The sequence below is a fragment of the Acomys minous genome (genome assembly GCF_964271855.1).
Source record: "Acomys minous genome assembly, chromosome: 4".
Classification (NCBI taxonomy): domain Eukaryota; kingdom Metazoa; phylum Chordata; class Mammalia; order Rodentia; family Muridae; genus Acomys; species Acomys minous.
Window position 1 is genome coordinate 87,292,762 of NC_140486.1, and position 23,659 is coordinate 87,316,420.

General features: G+C 41.3%; 1 protein-coding gene across 4 annotated transcripts in view; it reads left to right on the forward strand.

The window, feature by feature from the left end:
• The window catches only part of CARF (calcium responsive transcription factor), a 51,179-nt gene that overhangs the window by 1,150 nt on the left and 26,370 nt on the right, over positions 1-23,659 (forward strand). For 2 of the 4 annotated variants that reach the window (XM_084778677.1, XM_084778675.1), the window contains exons 2-8: positions 3,807-3,971; positions 6,284-6,404; positions 11,426-11,543; positions 12,802-13,029; positions 19,968-20,028; positions 21,286-21,415; positions 23,288-23,372. In XM_084778677.1, the coding sequence (XP_084634803.1) occupies positions 11,469-11,543; positions 12,802-13,029; positions 19,968-20,028; positions 21,286-21,415; positions 23,288-23,372 (579 nt within the window). In that variant the 5' untranslated portion in view covers positions 3,807-3,971; positions 6,284-6,404; positions 11,426-11,468. Of the gene's footprint in view, positions 1-2,794; positions 3,139-3,806; positions 3,972-6,283; positions 6,405-11,425; positions 11,544-12,801; positions 13,030-19,967; positions 20,029-21,285; positions 21,416-23,287; positions 23,373-23,659 lie in introns of those variants that run through there. The other 2 variants (XM_084778676.1, XM_084778678.1) reach the window with 2 other exon arrangements.

Consider the following 23,659-nt stretch of genomic DNA (forward strand, 5'->3'; position numbering starts at 1 on the left):
CAAGAACGCCTGAATTTAATTCTACCTGTGCTACTTAACCTCTGTGCCACACTTTGATCAGTTGTGAGAACCGAGTGTCACATGAGAAGACTCAGTAAATGTTAACTATTACCCTTATAAGAATCAGCAGTAAAGTTTTTACTAGAAACTCTACTGATGTAGGTGGAGGCATAACATGAGAAAACCTCTGAGAAAGTTCCAGTTAAGCTTTGGCTTTGCGTTTGGTGGTGGTGACGCATTAACCCTAGCACTAGGGCAGCAGAGGCAAGTGGGTCTTTGTGAGTTCGAGGCCAGCTTGGTCTACAAAGTGAGTCCAGGATAACCATGGCTACAGGGAGAGACCTTGTATCGAAAAACCAGGAAAAAAGAGAGAAAAAGGTTAGGTTTGCTGATAACATGATAGCAGTGAAGTCCTTTAAACGTGAGCCATTTGCGGTGCTGAGGATTTACATTACGTAAGCTGGGACATTCTTACTTACTGCTAGCACATAATTGATCAAAACAGCTTTTTAAAACTTCCTTTAATTTGGATTTTACTAAGTTAGCAATACTTGAAAGTCAGTAAATTTTTATCTTAATTTGAATGGAAAATCTATAATGAGGAAGATACAGAACACGAATTGCTCAAGGAAAGTCTTCAATTTGCAAAGCAAAAATATTGAATTCACTAAAATATACTTTTATTTGGTGAAGATGTTTAGTTAAGGAAAAGTTAGTTAATAAGAATACCTAGTATGGTTGTTGTTTTTTTCCAACAATGACTTACTCGTCTTGTCTAGTGTTGCTTCCAGGCAAATGCTTTTTTGAGTCTTGGTTTTCTTAAGTTTTGTTCATATTAACTGCAAACCTTTGGGATTTATTTATTGTGGTCCTCATGAGGACTCACTCTTATCTGGAGAACCCCCAACATCAAATATTTCTTTTTGTTACAGCCTTTTTTTTTTTTAAGACAGTGTCTCAAAAAAAAAAAAAAAAAGGACAGGGTCTCTATGTACTTCAGGATGTGATTTGAATTGGCTGTCTTTCCCCAGATTAGCTTTGAACTCAAGCCCACCTGCTTGCCACCACACCTGGCTGTTGCTTGTTCTGAACCGGAATCTAAAGTTTTGAAATTAATCTCAGGGCTTTGTGCGTCCTCAGCAAGCACTCTACTGCTGAGCTACGTGTACCTCGTAGCCCAAATTCTGGGATCTTAGGGAGTTTTTTTGTTTTTGTTTTGTTTTGTTGTGTTTTTTTAATCCCTTTTATCCATAGCTTCGTGTCCCCCTGCTTCAGTTACCTGCTGTCAATATTAAATGGTAATCCTAAAAATAAATCATGAGTTTTAGATTGTATGTCTTTCTCAGCAACATAATGTCTCGCACTGTCCTACCTGGGGCATGAATCATTTATTTGTCCAGCACGGTATCCACTCGACAGACTGCCCACCCAAACAGAGTTAGTAGTCTTTCAGTTATTAAGCCAGTGACACAGTCTCTGTGTGACAGTAATTGCAAAAGGAGTGATAATGGCAGTTCACCTATGCCAAAGAGAAGTTATAAAGTGCTTTAAGTATAAATGAGGAAAATCTTAATTTGGAGAGAGAAGCTGTAGGCTGGTTTAATAACATCTACATAGCAAGCTATTTCAGAGGCCACCGTCACTAAAGTATATTGTTAAAACTGGTTTTTAATCTCCCTGCTTAATTATAAATAAACCATCATTGGTTTGTATGTACAGAAAAAGCATAGAATATTTAGCTATTCTTGATTTCAAGTAATCATATGAGCTCAGATTGTATCCCCCAAAGATAAGAGGGCAGGGCATCACTGTACTCCACTTACCTTTAAACAGATAGTAAAGTCACTTTAGAGTCAGTATAAAATTTAAGTAATTTTTAAGCTCTCAAAGAACAAAGAAATAAAAAGGTAATTCGTGTGCAGGGTAAGAGCTATAGAAATTGCCTGGCAGTGGTAGCAGACAATTTAATCCCAGCACTCAGGAGACAGAGGCAGGTGGATCTCTATGAGTTCAAGGCCAGCCTGGTCTACAAAGTGAGTTCCAGGACAGCAACAAAAAACAAGCCATGAAGAAAAAAAAAAAGCTATAGAAATCAAGATTTTAGAGGTGTTTAGGGAAGAAAACCCTTAAATGATATTGTAAACATGATCCTTAACTTTTCTCCTAAAAAGTAACAAGTTTAATCTGCCTACCTCTGCTTCTTCAGTGCTGAGATGAAGGATGCGTCCCACTCTGCTTGCCTTGGATTGTTAGTCTTAAAGGATATATTTTAATCTATAAAGGTTATGGTGGAAATATGACAAGATTGGTATTGATAGTTTTTACGAAAGTATTTCTGAGAAACTACGCTTAAAGTTTTGAACAAATGTATTTACTGTTGATCAAAGTCAAATATCCATAGCCCAAATATTGCCCTTTATAGAGAAAAATCCATATATCCTGACTAATTGCTAACCCTCTGCCATGAATTCACCATGTGTAAACAGTCAGACAGCCTTTATAAAGTAAAAATCACAGAAGCACCCATTGTCAGTCTCTGACAAACCTTTTTTTAAAATTGATTTTTAAGTATTTGTATGTGTTTGTGTTTTGTTTGTGGTTTATGCCCATGAATGCAGTTCCCACAGAGGCCAGAAGAGGGCGTTACGTCCCCTGGAGCTGGAGTTGCAGGTGTTACGAACCACTTCACGCGGGTGATAGGAACCGTGTTCTGGTCCTCTGGAAAAGAAAAACAATATATGTTCTTTTTTTTTGTTTTTGTTTTTCAAGATAGGGTAGCCTTGGCTGCCCTTGCTTTATAGACCACTCTGGCCTCGAACTCACAGAGCTCTGCCTGCCTCTGCCTCCCCAGTACTGGGATTACAAGTGTACTCCACTGCCACACTGGCAGCATGTGTTCTTAACTACTGAACAATCTCTCCAGCCCTGTAAACTTTACCTTTGATAGAGAATAAAATCTACCTTTCTATAGTGATATAAACATCCTAGAACACAATTTCTCAGAAAACAAAAGGGGGCTTTCTGAAATTTATTAAAAAGACCCATCTTCAACGCTTCTTTTTCTCTGCTTCTAATAGCCAGACCTGGTACTTCCTGCTTGCAAGACACATTTGTCTGTTCTAGGATTGAAGGGTGTAGGTATGGAAACTTTCTTTTCTTTGTTTGTTTGTTTGTTTGTTTGTTTTTAAGGTGTTTAGAGACAAGGTTTCTCTGTGTAACAGTCCTAGATGTCCTGGACTTGCTTTTGTAGACCAGGCTGGCCTCGAACTCACAGTGATCTGCCTACCTCTGCCTCCTGAGTGCTGGGATTAAAGGCGTGCGCCACCACACCCAGCTGGAAACTTTCTTTTCTTTCCTTTTTTGGTTTTTCGAGACAGGGTTTCTCTTGGAATCTCGTTGTAGACCAGGCTGGTCTCGAACTCATAGCGATCCACCTGCCTCTGCCTCCCAAGGGCTGGGATTAAAGGTGTGCACCACCACCGCCCGGCAGAAAACTTTATTTTCAAAGATGCTCCACTTGTAATTATTTCATTGAGGGGGGAAAAAAGATATATGGCTACAGAAATCTTTGCTTCTGTGATAACCGTAGACTGTTGGGCCTGAACTAAATCTAGTTGTGGAGGAGGAAGCAGAGGACAAAGGTGAAGTCATTCGGGGACACAAGTCCTGGACTTCAGCTCTTACCAGCTGAGTGGAGTTAGGGTCTGGCATGTTAGCCTGGTAAGAAAGAAAACATATACAATGACACTCAGCACTTATTTATGTGTAGAAGAGTAAAATATATATTGGCTGTCATTTCCTTACAGAGAGCATGCTACCGTGAGCACACAGTTACAGCTTTCACATAAACAAAGCCGACACTGTTGTCATTTAGTTCCCCCAAAGGAAGCCGGTCAGTGAACATAAAAGGACATTCCTGAGGCCAATAAAATGTAGGACTCTGGACTTGAAACTCGAGCCACTGCCTGAAGGTAATAACTTCTTCAGCTTTGTTTCTTTAAAATTCATCAGTTGTTGTTGTTGGTTTTTTGTTGTTGTTGGTTTGTTTGGCTGGTTGGTTGTTTGGTTTTGTGAGACAGGGTTTCTCGGTGTAGCCCTGGCTGGCTTGGAACCCACTCTGGCCTTGAAATCTGCTTGCTTCTGCCTGCCGAGTGCTGAGACAAAAGCCACCACTGGGCCACTGCTGCCTGGCCATCTTTTTATTTTTGTAATTTTTATGTTTTAACTAAAGTAAATTACCAAGTGCACTCTGCATTCCTCTCTGCTCTAATGTCTGACCTCGCTCCACCCCACACACTGCTCCCTCTCAATTTCATGTGCCGCCCTTTCTTCTTCTTTTTTAACCCACTGAGTCCGTTTAGTCTGGCCAGTATGTGCGTGGCGTAGGGTCATCCACCTGCGCATGTGCAAGCCCTCAAGGGTCGGATCCCTGAGAAGAAAACTAACTCTCCCACCCCTAGGAGCCACCCGCGGCCGGCTGTTTTTCAGGTGGGAGTGGAACTTTATGACTTCCCATTTCTTTCCATTCTTGGACTTTGCCTAGCTTCATCTTGCGCAGGTCTTATGCTCGCAGTCAAAGCTGCTATGAATTTATGGACAGACTATATGTTAGACAGGGATGGTGTCTGGAATATACAAATAACTCAAAACAGTAAACACCAAAAAATGAACAATCCAGGGGGCTGGAGAGATGGCTCAGAGGTTAAGAGCACTGTCTGTTCTTTCATAGGTCCTAAGTTCAATTCCCAGCAACCACATGGTGGCTCACAACCTTCTATAATGTGATCTGATGCCCTCTTCTGGCTTTCGAGTGTATTTACATAATAAATACATATAATAATAATATAAAAATGAATAATCCAATTAAACATCTTGGAATAGAACTAAGCAGAGAATTCACAAAGGAAAACAAATTAAGATTGCCAAGATTTTTTTTTTTAATGTTCAACAAGCACATTTAGTCATCAGGGAGATTCAAATTAAAACTACTATGAGATTTCATATTATTCCAGTCAGAATAGCTAATGTGAAAGCAAACAAATGCTGGCAGGGGTGTAAGGAAAGGAGAAAGATGATTTGCTTATTGAGGTTATATGTTTGGTGTTCAAATCTTTGAAAACAATGAGTGTCCATGGCTTAAAGACTGAAGGACATTCTGAGTTCACTGAGACCTAATAGGTATAAGGAGGAGTTTCAGATGGATGGAGGGAGATTTCAGCCGTGTTTTATCAACCCATCAGAAACAGGGACAGGAGTATCTGTTCGACCCACAGCAGAAATGACTATAAGGTGGGTACCAGAGACTCTGAGGTGAACATGGCCCCAAGGAATGTGATTCAGAACACAAAGGCACAGTTAGGAGATGTGTTTAGCATATACTTTTCTTTTTATAAACTTGTGAGTTTTATGTAATAAAAATCCATTTAACTTTAAACGACTTACGGGCGGGCAGTGGTGGCACACACTTTTAATCCCAGCACTCAGAAGGCAGAGACAGGTGGATTTCAGAGTTCGAGGCCAGCCTGCTCTACAAAGCAAGTTCCAGGACAGCCAAGGCTACACAGAGAGACCCTGTTTCGTAAAATCAAACCAAACAAAAAAATTTAAAAGACTTAAGTATGGAACAAAAGCTTTAAGTGAGGAAAGCACATACATCATGGTTTCTTTTGTTTCTCTTTTTTAGTGGCACATAAGTTAATTGAATTTAGTTGATAACAGGCCTTTATTAGACTGATGATTTTTATTATGTGCATGATGTTTTGCTTGCATGAATACCTGTACATTGTGTGTACAGTGCCTGCAGAAGCCAGAGGAAAGTGTCCCCTCTGCTGGAGCTGCAGTCCTGTGGGTGCTGGAACTGAACCTGGATCCTCTCCAAGAACAGCAAGTGCTCTTAACGTCTCGATCATTTTTTCCCAGCTCAATATCAGAGACTTTAATAATTAAATTTCTTATTTATCTACTGTCTTACCTGGTGTGTGCACCTACATGTGCAGGCACACACAAGTATGTGTACATGTGCTTGTTCAAGGACACACCACTATGCACATGTGGAGGCCAGAGATTAGCTTATAGGTCTTGCCTCTCCCCTTTCACCATCTGGTCCCAGGAATCAAGCACAGACCGTCATGCTTGGCAGCAAGCCCCTCACCACTGAGCCATCTCATAGGTCCAGTCAGGGGGTTTTTGTTTTTTTTTTTTTTTAAAGACATTGCTGAGTTTTTTCACTGTGATTTTATTTAGGATTTTTGTGTTCATGTGTTCATGATTTTTTCTTTTTTAGGTATGGTGAGCCCAACAGATGAAGAAGCGATTGTCTTAGAAAAGATAGCCTGTTGTTCACAGTTCTCAAAAGGAGTGGGGCATGCTAGACCACGAAGTACCACACAAGACGTAACACCAAGGTTGGTGGCAGGTAGACATGGGGTAGAAGACTGCAGAAGAACCTTGCTTGTGGTTTTTGAGGGAAAAGATGGTGAAAGAAGCCTAATCAGACTAAGCTGGCTTAAGATCAGGTAGTTCAAATGCGCTTTCAGGACTCTGGCTGGGACTGGCCGATAGCTGGCCCTCCAGTGGTTAGGGCTGGAGACGGATGCTCCAGGGCGTCAGAGCCACAGCAGGGCTGGCAGTCGGTAGCCTGGTCTTCTCATTCGTTTTCACGGGAAGGATAATATTGCAGGAGCATCTTTTATGTCTCTAGGAACCGATTAATCTGGATCAGAGAGGTTCTTCTGTGGCCCATAGGACTCTGGAGGTGGCAGAAAACATGACTGGTAGACCAGTTAAAATCAGTTAAAAGTTCTTCCTTGTGTGTCCTTATAGAATGAATTAAGAGTAATCCCCTCTACTATCAAAGATTTTATGCAAGACTGTACGTAGTTGGTTTCTGAAAATTATCCTTATATAATATCTTGCCTTGATACTCATTCTGTGAGAATTTTAACTTTTAATTTTTAAAAATACATAGGACTGTTCAGCCATTGTAATCCTGGGATTTGTTTTGGTAAGTTACTTTTCTTTCTAGGAACATGTCCATAATATCTTCAGCTTAATGTCTACCATAATTAGTACACTTTTATTCCCGAGAGTAATTTGTGCTTCTTTTGCCTCATTCTTTTTTTAAAAAAAGATTTATGTATTCATTTATGTATATAAGTGCTCTATCTGCATGTGCATCTACATGTCAGAAGAGGGCATCAGATCCCAGTATCAATGTTGTGAGCCACCATGTGGAAACTGGGAATTGAACTCAGGACCTCTGGAAGAGCAGATAGTATCTTAACTGCTGAGCCATCACTCCATCCCTTTTTCCTCATTTTTTTCTTCTGTTTTTTCAAGACAGGGTTTCTCTGTATAGCCCTAAATGTCCTGGACTCACTTTGTAGACCAGGCTGGCCTCAAACTCACAGTGATCCACCTGCCTCTGCCTCCCAAGTGCTGGGATTACAAGTATGTGCCACCGTGCCCAGTTTATATTTGTCATTTTAAAAAATGTTTTTCATGTATAAAATGTCAGCTATATTTACTACCTGTTTGTCCTTTTTGTTTACTGTTCTAGAGGTGGTGGGGCCTGGGAGAATGGAACCATTAAATGAGGCAAATTAAAGTCTCATGCAATAGCAAAAAAGAAAAAGAATGTGTTTTATTAGAAACTTAATTGGTTCCTTTTTCATAAATTTTTATTCATTGACAAAAGTTGTATATATTTATGAAGAGGAACATATTTCATGTGTATACATTGTGGAGTTAAATCAAATGAATTAACATATTTATGACTTTTATTTTCTTCGTGCGTGTGTATATGAGAGGGGGGGATATTGATTTTGAAGGTTACACCAAGATCTTTATGCATGCTAGCCAAGTGCACTGCCACTAGGCCATGCCCCATCCCAACTACCAGGCTTTTTTTTTTAAATAGTATTATATATTTTTAAAATTAATTTAAAAAATTCTATGTAACACACACACACACACACACACACACACACACACACACACAGACTGTACATTTATGGCAGGTACCCTAAGAGATCAGAGGCATCAGATTCCTTGGAGCTGGTGTTACAAGCTACCTTGTGCAGATGCTGAAAATGAAAATCAGATCCTCTGGAAGAACAACAAGTACTTTTAACTCCTGAGCTATTTCTCCAGCCCCCATTAGTCTTTTTTATTTTAAGAATAAGACCACAGCCAGGTGGTGGTGGTGCACGCCTTTAATCCCAGCACTCGGGAGGCAGAGGCAGGTGGATCTTTGTGAGTTTGAGGCCAGCATGGTCTACAAAGTAAATCCAGGACAGCCAAGGCTACACAGAAAAACTCTGTCTCAAAAAACAAAACAAAACAAAACCAAAAAAAAGGAATAAAACCACTTTGAAAAAAAAATCTGTATTGTCAGATAATACACAAAATTCAGAAAAGTAGACAACAAAATTCCTATTCTAGTGCTCGCTTTGGTAGCACATATACCAAAATTGGAACTATACAGAGAAGATTAGCATGGCCCCTGCGCAAGGATGACACGCAAATTCACGAAGCGTTCCATATTAGAAAAAAAAAATCTCTATTATCCAAGAAATTAAATAACTATAGGCTATAGATTTTGTTGAATTTTTATAGTAAATGAGGTTAGGATATATGATCATTTAAAATCTTAAATGAGAAACAATTTAAAGGTATTTTATAGCTATACATGAAAGTAGTACTGATTTTATTGTCACATGAACTCATCTCAAAGACAGACATGGCCCAGCACTCGGGAGGCAGAGGCAGGCAGATCTCTGTGAGTTCAAGGCCAACCTGGTCTACAAAGTGAGTTCCAGGACAGCCAAGGCTACACAGAGAAACCCTGTCTCAAAAAAACCAAGAAAAGAAAAAACAAAACAAAGACAGTCATGTTACTAGGCCTAAGTGCCTCAAAGTTTATATTATTCATAATTTCTCATTTTCCAAGCTTGTCGAGCTAATATGAGATAGTATGCATGTTTAGCTTTGAGTTTGAGGTAGGTCTCATTTGATGACCAGGCTGATAGATGGTTCATGTTTAATCCTAGAACTCAGTGCTCCCACCTTAGCCTCCTAATTACTGGGATTATTTAAGCATATACACCTGTGCCCAACTGGTAAAGACAGGAAGATTGGAAGGGTAAGGTTATCATTGTCTACTTTGGGATTTTAAAAATTTGTTTTTTATAATTTCATACACATATACAGTCTATGTTGATCATAACCAACCCAAACCCACTTCCTCCAGACATCCCCAGTACCCATCCCTCTCACCTTCACAATCCACTGAGACCAGTTAGCACTTCCTGGATGCACTTGGGCCCACAGGGGCCACAGCCCTGGAGAAAACTTACTCCATTTTCCAGGAGCAATTAATTGCCAGTAGCTCCTCAGCTAAGGACAGAGCCTTGTGAGCCCTTCTTCCATCCATGCTAGAATATTGACTAGCTTCAGTACGTGTGTGTGTGTGCGCGCGCGCGCGCGCGTGTGCATGTGTGTGTGTGTGTGCGCACGCGCGCGCGTGTGTATTACAGGTAACCATAGCTGCTAGAACGGCACAGGACAGAATGGCAAAGTAGAAGGATCCAGAGGGTCCTAGAAACCTACAAGCAGAACATTATGATAGGCAGATTTGGGCTCAGGGGTCCCGCTCAAACTAAGGCACCAGCCAAGGACAATACAGGCCGTAAAACTTTAAACCCCTACCCAGATCTAGCCAATGGGCAGAACATTCTCCACAGTTGAGTGGAGAGTGGGATATGACTTTCTCACATACTCTGGTGCCTCACCTTTGACCATGTCCCCTGGAGGGGGAGAGCTGGTGGCACTCAGAGGAAGGACAGCAGGTTACCAAGAAGAGACTTGATACCCTATGAGCATATACAGGGGGAGGTAATCCCCCTCAGGAACAGTCATAGGGGAGGGGAATAAGGGGAAAATGGGAGGGAGGGAAGAATGGGAGGATACAAGGGATGGGATAACCATTGAGATGTAACAAGAATAAATTAATAAAAAAAGGAAAAAAAAAAGAAGTTCACAGGACAATAATTATCTTATGTCCAAAAGACAAAAGACATTTCATAACACTCCCATTCCCTGGTTCCTACATTCTTTTGCACCCCTCCCCTTGGTGTGTCTTGAGCCTTGGGGGATAGCTAGGATGGTATAAACACCCCATTTGGGGCTTAACACTCCATTTTTAAAATCTGAGCACTTTGACTGGTGCCCACTGCAGAAAGAAGCTCCCTTGACCAGAATTGAGAGCAGCACAAATCTCTGGCTATAAACATAAATATTTAGAAGACAGTTTGCTATGTTCATTAGCAGAACAATAGGTTTCCTTTTAGTGCCTGTGATCTCCCTAGCCATGGCTTAGAGTACCAGACATTCCCTTCAGTACAGGAGGTCTCAAATCCAATTAGGAAGCAGTTGGCTACCTCCTTAGCAATTGTGCCACGATGTACCAATGGGCACTGTTGTAGCATACAGAGTCTACTACTGAGTCCTTTGATGTCTTTTCCTCACCACTGGCCAGAATAGCGCTTTCTAGCACTATGGAAACCAGCTTGTAGCTAGGCGTGCGCCACCACGCCTTTAATCCCAGCACTCTGGAGGCAGAGGCAGGCGCATCTCATGAGTTTGAGGCCAGCCTGGTCTACAAAACAAGTCCAGGACAGCCAGCGCTGTTACACAGGGAAACCCTGTCTCAAAAAAAGATCTTTCTTTTGAGACAGGGTCTCTCTGTGTAGCCTTGGCTGTCCTGGACTCACTTTGTAGACCAGGCTGGCCTCGAACTCACAGTGATCCACCTGCTTCTGCTTCCTGAGTGCTGGGATTAAAGGTGTGCGCCACCATGCCCGGCTGGAATAACCTTTATTGTAGTATGGTGCAATCACTCTACGTTGTTCTTGCTATCACTCCCTGACAGGCCTAGTGTAGAAATGCACAGGAAGGACGTGGTCCTTCCCAAGGTTGTGGATGCTCACTGGAGTAACTGGGCTGTATCTCGTAGGACACGTATTCCTCTGTGTGCATAGTCCTGTCAGCACCACGGCGTTTTCTAAAATTATGCAAGCTATATAGGTTACACCCAACCCATAAAATTAATCTTTTATTTCATTAAATAATTGTGCAGTGAGGGTAACATAATTTTATAACACAAATTCAATTTTAATGAGCCAATATAGAGTGTAATTAAGGAAAGAATGAGGGAACTATGTAGTCCTAATATTTAATTTGCCTTACATGCATTCTGGTGCCTTGGCAAGTTAATGAAAAAAACAACAGTAATTATCTATCTATAGAAAGGAAATTACCTAAATTGTGTAAGGTACCACAGTATAGAAGATGAAATTTTTGCTTAGGATTTACATCCCCATAAAAACGTTAATTGCTACAGTTGACCAGATGTTTACTCTCTCAGCTATTAACCAGTGGGAGAAAATGGGACTGAATATGAAGCCAGCATGGAGCAGTGTCATTCATTAGGAGTCAGCCGTGACGATGGTGAAGAGTCAGAAAGAGACACTCAGGAGTCTGAGGTAGGGATTCAGCGGGAGAACGTCCTAATCTTTTTTTTTTTTTTTTTTTTTAAAGATTTATTTATTATACAGTGTTCTGCCTGCGTCTGTACTTGCATTCCGGGGCACCGGATCCCATTATAGATGGTTGTGAGCCACCATGTGGCTGCTAGGAATTGAACTCAGGACCTTTGGAAAAGCAGCCGGTGCTCTTAACCTCTGAGCCATCTCTCTCTAGCCCATAATGACCTAATCTTAAGAAGAACACCATGTCATTTAACAACTTTTCATGCTTAAAGAATAAAATCCCAGCACTCGGGAGGCAGGTGGATTTCTGTGAGTTCGAGACTGGCCTGGTCAACAAAGCAAGCCCAGGACAGTCAAGGCTACACGGAGAAACCCTGTCTTGAAAAACCAAAAAAAAAAAAAAAAAAAAAAAAAAGAATAGCTGTTTCCCTCAGTGATATGAGGTGTTTTGATATGCCGGGATGGAAGTACACACTTGTTTTTCCATGACTCAGAGGCACAGGCCTCTAAAGGGTCAAGAGTTCAAGATCAGGCTTGGGATACATAGTTGAGATGCTGTTTCAAAGAGTTTTGATTACATATCTATCACATATTTAATTTTATTATATAGAATTTTTGTATTAACGGCTAGATACAGCCATAAAATTTGTGTACTCAAATGCGTATTTTGAACCATTCCACTTAAGGCAGCCTTTCTCAGCCTGTGGGCCACAACCCTCTTCAGTCCTTCCACAGGGGTCACGGTAGACCATCTGAAAACGGATATTTATGTTAGGATTCAAAACAGTAGCAAAATTACAGTTATGAAGTAGCAACAAAAATAATCTTATGGTTGGGGTTCCCACAACACGAGGAACTAATTTAAAGGGTCTCAGCATTAGGAGAGTTGAGAACCACTGACTTGAGAAAACTTTGGTCTGGAACATAGTTCAGTGTAAATAGTTTGCCTAGTGTATAGAAGCTTCTAGGGCAGAGTGGTTCACGCCTGTAATTTCAGCACTCAGGAGGCGTAGGCAGGCAGATCTCTGTGAGTTCAAGACTAGCCTAGTCTGCGTAGTGAATTTCAGGTGAGGCAGAGCTATGTAGAGACACCCTGTCTAAAAAAATAAAAAAAAACCTTGCTGTAAAACTAAAATGAACAATTAACTGAAATATAAATATTTCTATGTTTATTATATACAATCTTTTTATAGAAACTGTAAAAATATAGTATTTCTTCCAAAGACTGAAGTAATTTTTTCCCTTTCAAAAGCGTCTAGCCTTTATGGACTCTGGGGAGCCTCCCTTTGGACAAAATGATTCCCCTACCATCTTGCCCATTACTGCTCCTGAGACAGATGCTTCACTCACAGCACAGGGTGTACCAGGGGCACTGACTGACGCACAGGCCCTTCATGCAGAGCAGTGTCATCTTTCGGACCAAAATGGACAGGCTGTTCAATATGAGCCTCAGTCGCTGAGAGATTCTAATATACAGATGGTGAGAATATTTTATACCTAATGAGTATTATGCTATTATGGTATTTAACAGTATGTATTAGTCATACTAAATGACCTTAGTTCTTTTGTTTGTTTGGTTTGGTTTTTGTTGTTATTGTTGTTGTGGTTTTTTGTCTTTGCTTTTGTTTATTGTTGTTTGGTTGGTTTGGTTTGGTTTTTCGAGACAAGGTTTCTCTATGTTATCTTGGCTGTCCTGGACTCACTTTGTAGACCAGGCTGGCCTCAAACTCACAGCGATCCACCTGCCTCTGCCACCCGAGTGCTGGGATTAAAGGCGTGCGCCGCCACACTGGGCTGTTGTTTGTTTTTTTGAAGCAGTGTTTCTTTGTGTAGCCTCTGCTGTCCTAGAACTCACTCTGTAGACCAAGCTGGCCTTGAACTTGAAGATCTGCCTGCTTCTGCCTCCGGAGTGCTGGGCTTAAAGGTGTGCGCCACCACTGCCCAGTGACCTTAGTTTCTTTTTTAAAGTTCTCCCTCCCTTCCTCCTTCCCTCCCCTCCCCCCCCTCTGTTTTTCCGAGACTGGGTTTCTCTGTGTGGCTTTGGCTGGCCTGGCTGGCCTGGAACTCACAGCAATCTGCCCACCTCTGCCTCCCGAGGGCTGGGATTAAAGGCGCGCACCACCACGCCTTGCTCAAAAAATTCTCTCTTATATCACATCCTGACTAGTTTGTCCTCCATCCTTTTCCCCTCAGCGTCTCCCTTCTCCTTCAGGTCCACCAGCCTTCTTCCTTCCCTCAGAAGAGAGCAGGGCTCCCAGGCATCAACCAAACACGGCATAACAAGCTACAATAAGACCAATCATGTGCCATCACATCAGGGCCAGACAAGGCAACCCAGTAGGAGGAACAGGGTCCCATAAGTAGACAAAAAGAGTCAGGGACAGCATCTGCTCCTACTGTTAGGATTCCCACAAGAACACCAAGCTACGCAGCCATAACATCTATGCAGAAGACCTAGCTCAGCCCCTACAGGATCCCTGTCTCTGCGAGCCCCGTGAGTCAGGTGGTTCGGTGGCACTAGGTTTCTGCGTTGACACTGCAATGCCCACCAGTTATAGTTGTCTCTCCCAGTGTAGTCTCCTCCCCAAGCCCTCCTGTTTGTTCTTGTGGTGTGTCTCTGGCCTCTCTGGTTCCTCTGATCCCCCTTCCCTCGTCAGGACTCCCTGAATTCCGTCCAACGTTTGGCAGAGATTCTGCATCTGCTCTGATCAGGTGCCAGGTGAAGTCTCTCTGATGGAGATTATGCTAGGCTCGGGTCCCAGAACACTACAGACAGGACAGACTGTAGGTGGAAAGCTTTGTGGCTGGCTGGTGTCCCAGTCCCTCCGCTTGAGACCTTGTCTGGTTACAGGAGATGGCCTGTTCAGGTTCCTTGTCTTCCATTACTAGGAGTCTTTGCTAGGGTTACTCTCGAAGACGCCATGGAGCCTCCGTTGCACTAGGTTTCTGCGTTGACACTGCAGTGCCCACCAGTTATATTTGTCTCTCCCAGTGTAGTCTCCTCCCCAAGCCCTCCTGCTTGCTGCCCCACCTGCCCCCAGTGCACGAGTGAAGTCTCTTCTATCCGCCCCCCATTCTGTAGGCTGCATTATGTCCTGTTGACCATGTCCTTTGCCTTACAGAAGAATATTTTCAGTTTCATGAGGGCTCATTTATTACTTGTTGATCTTAGTGCCTAAACTGTTAATATTCTGTTCAAAAAGTTGTCTCCTGTACCAATGAGTACCCACTTTCCCTTGTATTAGATTTAGTGTGTCTGGTTTTATGTTGAGTTTTGTGCATGGTGACAAATATGGATCTATTTGCATTCTTTTTTTTTTTCTTTCTTTCTTTTTCTTTCTTTTTTTTTTGGTTTTTCGAGACAGGGTTTCTCTGTGTAGCCTTGGCTGTCCTGGACTCACTTTGTAGACCAGGCTGGCCTCGAACTCACAGCAATCCGCCTGCCTCTGCCTCCCGAGTGCTGGGATTAAAGGCGTGCGCCACCACACCTGGCTCTATTTGCATTCTTCTACATGCAGACATCCAGTTAGACCAGCACCATTTGTTGAAGATACTTTTTTTTCCCATTGTATATTTCTGGCTTGTTTATCCAAACTCACGTATTCAGAAGTATTCGGATTTACACCTGGGTCTTCGATTTGATTCCATAGATCAATGTGTCTGTTTTTATGCTAATACCACGTGGTGTTTATTACTACAGCTCTTTACTACAGCTTGACTGAGGGATGGTGATACCTCGGGAAGTTCTTTTTATTGTAAGGTTTGTTTTTGCTATTCTTTTTTTGGGGGGGAGAGGTTCTTTTCTTTTTTCTTTTCTTTTTTTTTTTTTAAACAGGTTTTTTCTGTGTAGCCTTGACTGTCCTGGACTTGCTTTGTAGACCAGGCTTGGCCTCGAACTCACAGCGATCCGCCTGCCTTTGCCTCTCGAGTGCTGGGATAAAAGGCGTGCGCCACCACCGCCTGGCTCTCTTTTGTTTTGTTTGTTTGTTTTTCCATTTAAAGGTGAGAATTGTTCTTTCAAGATCTGTAGAGAATTGTGTTGGAATTATGATGAAGATTGCATTGAATCTGTAGATTGCTTTTAGTAAAATAACCATTTTTACTATATTAATCCTACCAATCCATGAGCATGGGAGATCTTTCCATCTTCTGATGTCTTCTTCAATTTTCTTCTTCAAAGACTTGAAATTTTATCATATAAATCTTTCACTTGCTTGGTTAGGGTTACCCCAAGATATTTTATATTCTTTGTGGCTGTTATGAAAGGCATTGTTTCTCTGATTTCTTTCTCAGCCCGTTTGTCATTTGTATAAAGGAAGGCTACTGACTTTGTGTGTGTGTGTGTGTGTGTGTGTGTGTGTGTGTGAGAGTGAGTTTATCTTGTATCCAGCCACTTTGCTGAAGGTGTTTGTCAGCTGTAGGAGTTCCCTGGTAGAATATTTTTAGGTAGCTTATTTATGCTGTCATATCATCTTTGAATATTGATACATAGATTTCTTCCTTTCCAATTTGTGTCCCCTTGATCTCCTTTAGTTATTTTATTGCTCTAACTAGACTTCACATACTACATTTAATAGATGTGGAGAGAGTGGACAATTTTGTCTTGTTCCTGGTTTTAGTGTAATTGCTTTGAGTTCTATTTAATTTGGTGTTGGCTGTTGGTTTGCTGTAGATTTCCTTTGTTATGTTTGGGTTTGTCCCTTGTATCCCCAATTTCTCCAAGACTTTTATTATGAAGGGGTGTTGGATTTGTCAAAGGCTTTTTCAGTGTCTAATGAGATTATCATGTGCTTTTTTTTTCTTTCAGCTTGTTTTTATGATGTGTTACATTGACAAATTTTCATATATTAGATCATCCCTGAATCTCTGGGATGAAGCATACTTGATCATGGTGGATAATCTTTTTGATGTGTTATTTTGTTTGCAAGAATTTTATTGAGTATTTTTGTATCAATGGTCATAAAGGAAATTGGTGTGTAATTCTTTTTCTTTGTGAATTTTTGTGTGGTTTGTGTATCAGGGAGACTATGGCGTCATAGCATGAATTTGGCAATGTTCCTTCTGTTTCTATCTTGTGGACTAATTTGAGGAGTATTGGCATTAACTCTCCTTTGAAAGTCTGGTAGGATTCTGTGCTAAACCTTCTGGCCCCAGCTCTTTTAGGCTGGGAGACACTTAATGACTGCTTCTGTTTCCTTAGGGGTTATATGACTATTTACCTTGTTACCTGATCTTTATTTAACTTGGGTAAGTGGTATCTACCATTGCTTTTAGATTTTCCAATTTTGTGAAGTACAGGTTTTGAAGTATGACCTAATTGTTCTTTGGATTTTCTTGTCATGTCCCCTTTTTGTTTATGATTTTGTCAATTTGGGTATACTCTCTGCATCTTTTAGTTTTGATAAGGGTTTATCTATCTTGTTGACTTTCTCAAACAACCAGCTCTTTGTTTCATTAACTCTTTGTATTGTTCTCCTTGTTTCTATCTTATTGATTTCGGCCCTGAGATTGGTTGTTTCCACTTCTCTTGGGTGTGTTTACTTCTTTTTGTTCTAGAGCTTTTAGCTGTGCTGTTAAGTTTCTAGTATGAGATCTCTTAGTGCTGTGGACTTTCCTCTTAACGTAGCATCCTTTGTGTCCCATAGCTTTGGGTACATTGTGCATTCATTTTCATTGAATTCTAGCAAGTTTTTCATTTCTTTCTTCATTTCCACCTTGACCCAGATGCCATTGAGTAAAGAGTTGCTCAGTTTCCATGATTTGTGGCCTTTTGTTGTTGACATCCCTGGTGGCCTGTAGCTGACGTCTGCTGCTTTATGGGCTCTTCTTTCTGCCACCCTTTGTCCCCACCTGGCACTAGATAGGAGAGAGACCAGGAGAGAGAGGAGAGGAATTAGAGAAATCCCTGAATCTAATTTCTTTCCTTTTCTGTTTTTTCCTTTGACCATGAACTACTAGCAGACCACAGCCAGCCTCCCTAAACAACCCTCAACCACCAACCCTGCCTCTCAGGGCTCTAGCATTTATATACCCTCTGAAAACTTCCCAGAGTTCCAAATGTCACACCATTGTAGAAACTATCTGCAGCTGGCATGAGGCAAATCTTAGTCAGCTGCTGCAGACAGTCTAAAGTAGCCCCATATCTTCACAGCTGGGATTAAAACAAAACCATAGTCTTATAATATTTCTGTGAGGTATTTTTTTTAAAATGTTGTTGTTTTGCTTTGTTTTGTTTGAAGACAAATCCTGGCTGTCCTGGATTCACTTTGTAGACTAGACTGGCCTCGAACTCACATCAATCTGCCTGCCTCTGTCTCCCTGAGCACTGGGATTAAAGGCCTGCGCCACCATGCCCAGTTTATTTCTCTCTCTCTCTCTCTCTCTCTCTCTCTCTCTCTCTCTCTCTCTCTCTCTCTCTCTGTGTGTGTGTGTGTGTGTGTGTGTGTGTGTGTGTGTGTTTTAAAGAAACCAAAATTCCAGAATTGTCAATAGTGGTCAGATAGGATACCAGGGGTTACTCCAATTTTCTTGTATTTGTTGAGACTTGCTTTTGTGACCCAGTATGTGGTCAGTGTTGGAGAAAGTTCTGTGATGTGCTGAGAAGAAGTTATATTCTTTTGTGTTTGGGTGAAATGTTCTGTAGATATCTGTTAGGTCACTTCTTTTATAAGGTCTGTTACCTTCATTGTGTCTCTGTTTAGTTTTTGCAGACAAACTGTCTATTGCTTAAATCTCCTGCTATTAATGTGGAGGTTTGATGTGTGATGTAAGCTTTATAATGGTTCTTTTACAAGTGTGGCTGCCCTTGTGTTTGAGTCATAGATATGTTACTTGCCCTTTTCCCTTGCAGCTTTTAATATTCTTTTTTGTTCAGTGTGTTTAGTGCTTTCGTTATCTTGTGGTACTTCCTTTTCTGGTCTAATCTATTTGGTGTTTTGTAAGCTTTATAGATAGGTTCCTAAAAAAAAACCCACTTTTTTTCTTATCTTGGTTTTTTGAGACAGGGTCTCTCTGTGTAGCCTTGGGTGTCCTGGACTCACTTTGTAGACCAGGCTGGCCTTGAACTCACAGAGATCCGCCTGCCTCTGCCTCCCACGTGCTGGGATTACGGTGTGTGCCACTGTACCTGGCCTCTCTTCCATCTCTTGTATTCTGTTGGTGTGCTTACCTAGATTTTTCATTTCCAGAATTCCTTCAGATTGTGTTTTTCTTATTGTTTCTATTTCCATCTTCAGGCCTTGAACAGTTTCCTTCACCTGTTTGTTTGCTTTTTCTTAGCTTGCTTGGCATTCTTTAAGGAATTTATTGATATCCTCCAATTTTTTGTTTGTCTTCCTTGATTTCCTTAAGGCATTTAAAATTATCTCTTTAAGGACGTCTGTCAGTTTCATAAGCTGCAGCTGTGTTGAATTACTCAGGTCTTGTTGTCACAGGACCGCTGGGCTCTGGAGGAGCCACATTGCCCTGGCTGTTGGTGATTGTGTTCTTACTCTGGTGTTTAGACGTCTGGGTTTGGGATGATTACAGATCTAGGCGCTGATTTCTGAGTTTGCCTTGGTTGGACCGGTGTTTTGTTCTTTGGTTTCTGCTTCTTCTTTGGTCTCTGGTCTTTGTGGACTGGATTTCTGCCACTATAGTGACCCAGTAGGGATTTCTCTCCAATTGGGGACTGGACTTCCAGGGTCTGGCTTGGCCTTTGGTGCAGCAAGGAGCCTCTACCCGAGTTGAGAGGTGGGGTAAGGTGAGGAGGAGGAGAGTGCAGATTGGGGGACACTGAGTGGGGGAGATCCACTGGCAGACCACCTATCTGTGGTTCTGGCACTGGTGTGGTGTCTGATCCAATAGGGAGTCTCTGCCTCAGTTTGCCTATCTGATTTTCTGGCCTGCTCGGCCTGCACCTATTCTTCTGACTGTCATGGCCTGCTCCTTGGTAGCAGAAGTTCACCTGAGTTTTAAGCCAGTACTTAGCTGCTCATGTCTAGGCGCACTAGTATTTGAGATAAGCTGGCTATGATCTGTAACTAGTGTTATATACTAAGGTTTACTTGTAAGTTACTTTTTGCTTTTGAGACAGGGTTATATGTAGCTCAAACTGGCTTTCACTCTGTGTTACTTAACTTCATGCATGTGCTATCATGACTAATGGCAGAGTGCCTAAAACCATAGGCTGTGTCAAGCTGGTTGTTTTGAATCTTAGCTTCACCACTTGTCAGTGGTGGGACCTTAGGAACAATTGGCATAGGTCTCATACTGGTACTACAGAATGAAGTAATAAGGACCATCATGGAAGTAGGTGTGTACTTAAAATTATTAATTCTGATAATCAGAATGGCATATGTATTTCTTAATGCCTCCAAGATGATCTCTACCTGCCTTTCAGAAAGCTGACAGGTGCTTCACATTATTCCATCTCCCCAGACAGGAATGGCACAAGTGATTCTACCTCAGGAGCCACTTGTGGATGTGAACTGTCCTCAAGGTGAGTCAAAATGGAATGAGTGCCTTGAAGATTAAGGTGATGTTCTAGAACATTCCCTATGGAAGTTTGTATTAAATGCATCTCTAGATGAGATTGTGAACTGAGTAATTAGAAAAAGTTTTTAGTCCAAATAAATCTTTGTTTTGTTTTGTTTTGTTTTGAGACAGGGTCTCTTTGTGTAGCCTAGGCTGTCCTGGACTCACTTTGTAGACCAGGCTGGTCTGGAACTCACGGTGAGTGATCTGCCTGCCTCTGCCTCCCGAGTGCTGGGATTAAAGGCGTGTACTACCATACCCAGCCCAAATAAATCTTAAATTCGCTTTTCAACTCCTGTCTAGGTTAGTTGTCTATTTCACTTTGGAATTCTGTGAAGCTGGTTGACTCCTGCTTTTTCCCAAATGACCAATAAGCATAAATAAACTCTTCTAAATTATAGCCACAATAGCACAAGTAAAGTACTTAGCTACAGAAGTTTTTATATTTGTGTTTTATTAATATTTTAGTTAGCTTTGTGATCTACTCCTTCTCTTTCTTAAAAAATCTTTTTAAAAGATTTATTTATTTATTAGGTATACAGTGCTCTGCCTGCATATATACTTGCACACTAGAAGAGGGCATCAGATCACATTATAGATGGCTGTGAGCCACCATGTGGTTGCTGGGAATTGAACTCAGGACCTCTGGAAGAGCAGTCAGTGCTCTTAAACACTGAGCCATCTCACTAGCCCTATAAATAGTGGTTTAAGATAGTTACAGTTACCTTTGTTTTATAATTTATTTATTTAGGTTTTTAGAGGCAGGATTTCTCTGTGTAGCTTGACTCTCTTTGACTTACTTTGTAGACCAGACTGGCTTCAAAGTTGTTTTATAGTTTATTATCTTCATTAACAGTCATTAAAAGTTAAGCATAAAGTATGATTTACAGAAGCATTATAAGCACAATATATAAGTGATTTCTTTGTTTTCATATTACATGTGGAACTCTTTAATATAACAATTTATTTCTACTGTTTTAAAATCATACCTGCTAAATGTAAGTATACAAAGCTAACTACAGAGTTTCAACAATCAGTATACAACTTAAAAGTAAACAAGCTCATCAGTGACAGTCTCAATAAAGCATTTAACATTTTGGATTTTTGTTTTTTTAACTTCAGAACTATTCTTCTTTTTCCTACTAAAAAAGATTTAAATTCTAGTTAGGTAATCTTCATAGTGTTACTCCAGATGCTGATGTTTCTTATTTTTGTTGTTAAGATCTCTCTGAAGAGAAATCCCCTGGCAGAAGCTTACCAGCTGCAAGAACAGGTGCTCTGGAAGACAGCACCAGTAATTACACTCTGCATTCACAAGCATCCCTTGTGGTACCCAAAAAGCCAGGGACCAGGTAAGTCATGGGGAAGAGAAGCTTGTCTTTGGGGCTACAGTGGAGTATGTTTTCAAATGATCACATCTAAAGCTGGCAGACCATAGAAAGGTTAAGAAGTCCAGAAAGAGGAAACTTTCACCAAATACATCTGCATTTATTTTAATGCATCTTGACAACAAGGATGCCTTCCTGCTCTTTAGTGCATCTTGACAACAAGGATGCCTTCCTGCTCTTTAGTGCATCTTGACAATAAGGATCTTTCCTGCTCTTTAGTGCATCTTGACAACAAGGATGCCTTCCTGCTCTTTAGTGCATCTTGACCACAAGGATGCTTTCCTGCTCTTTAGTGCATCTTGACAGTAAGAATGCCTTCCTGCTCTTTAGTGCATCTTGACAACAAGGATCCTTCCTGTTCTTTAGTGCATCTTGACAACAAGGAACCTTCCTGCTCTTTAGTGCATCTTGACCACAAGGATGCCTTCCTGCTCTTTAGTGCATCTTGACAACAAGGATCCTTCCTGTTCTTTAGTGCATCTTGACCACAAGGATCCTTCCTGCTCTTTAGTGCATCTTGACAACAAGGATGCCTTCCTGCTCTTTTGGAGCAATGTGAAATGCCGATAGTATGTTTTAGAATACAGACATCCAATCTGGATCCTAAAACTTCAAAATGGTTTAATCATGTTTATAATTCCTATATAAGGGTCTTAAAATGTTTTTTTCTAGCAGTGTGTGTGTGTGTGTGTGTGTGTGTGTGTGTGTGTGTGTGTGTGTGTTAGTTCTGAAAATTGAACACAAGGTCTTGAGCATGCTAGACAAATATTTTCCCACATAGCCACAAAACACAGCCCATTTTTTTTTTGCTGACTTCTACTTCAGTTTTCCCTTTTTTCTAAAACTAACACTTCTCATGACAATTTTAGAAAAATATTTGAAGTATCTTTTTGTAAATATTTTTGAGATTTATTTGTTTATTCTAGGTATATGGATGTTTTGCCTGTATGTCTGCGCACTGTATTACAGTCCCTTGTAGGGCAAAAAAGGGCATCATATCCCTGGCGCTGCAGGTACAGCACCTTGTGCTGCTGGGAATTGAACCTGGGTTTCCTGGACTCTCTCTGTAGACCAGGCTGGCCTCGAACTCACAGAGATCTGTTCTGCCTCTGCCTCCAGTGCTGGGATTAAAGATGTGCGCCACCACTGCCTGGCATCAAGATATTTTTTAAGAGGTGGTCTGGGAGCTGGACGGTGGTGGTGAACACACTTAATCCTAGCTTATCTCTAGTTTAGTCCTTAAACCTCAGTCACAGAGAAACCCTATCATGAAAAACAAACAAAAAAGAGGTGCTCTGGGAGATGGTTTAGTTAGGAAAGCAGTCAGCAGGCCCGTTAAGGACCTGTGTTCAAACAAGGTATAGCAGTTTTTGTCTGTTATCCTGTGTGTGGAAGGTGGGGCATGAGGGAAGACGAATCCTGTGGGCTCACCAGCCAGCCAGTTTGCAGAATTGGTGAGCTACAAGTTGAGTGAGAAACCCAGTCTCAAAAAATAAGGTGATGGGCTGGAGAGATGGGTCAGTGGTTAAGAGCACTGCTGGCTCTTCCAAATGTCCTGAGTTCAATTCCCAGCAACCACATGGTGGCTCACAACCATCTATAATGTGATCTGATGCCCTCTTCTGCAGATAAAGTACTCATATACAATAAATAAATTAATTAAAAAATAAGGTGATGCTTATCAATACACATACATATGTGCCAATATAGTACAATATTATACAACACACACATACACAAAGTAAAGAAAAAGGCAAACAAGTTGAGTGTGTGTGTGTGTGTGTGTGTGTGTGTGTGTGTGTGTAACTATTTATATCTATTCCTCTCCTTTTCCAGAATGCTTGAAGAGCCTTTGCTGGCTCCTCTTCAGTCACGCTCTTCTAACACACCCACATGGGCCTGCCGTCTCAGGAGTTGTGAGGTGAGTTTAAGATAACCCTTACCAGCTGGGAGTGGTGGTGCACGCCTTTAATCCCAGCACTCAGCAGGCAGAGGCAGGCAGATTACTGTCAGTTCCAGGCCAGCCTGGTCTACAAAGCAAGTCCAGGACAGCCAAGGCTACACAGAGAATCCTTGCCTTAAAAAAAACAAAAAACAAAAACCAACCAATCAACCAAACAACCAAACAAACAAAAAGATCATCCTTACCTAGAGTCATTTACCTGGTTATGGCCACATTTCATCCCCAAATGAACACTTTTGAATACA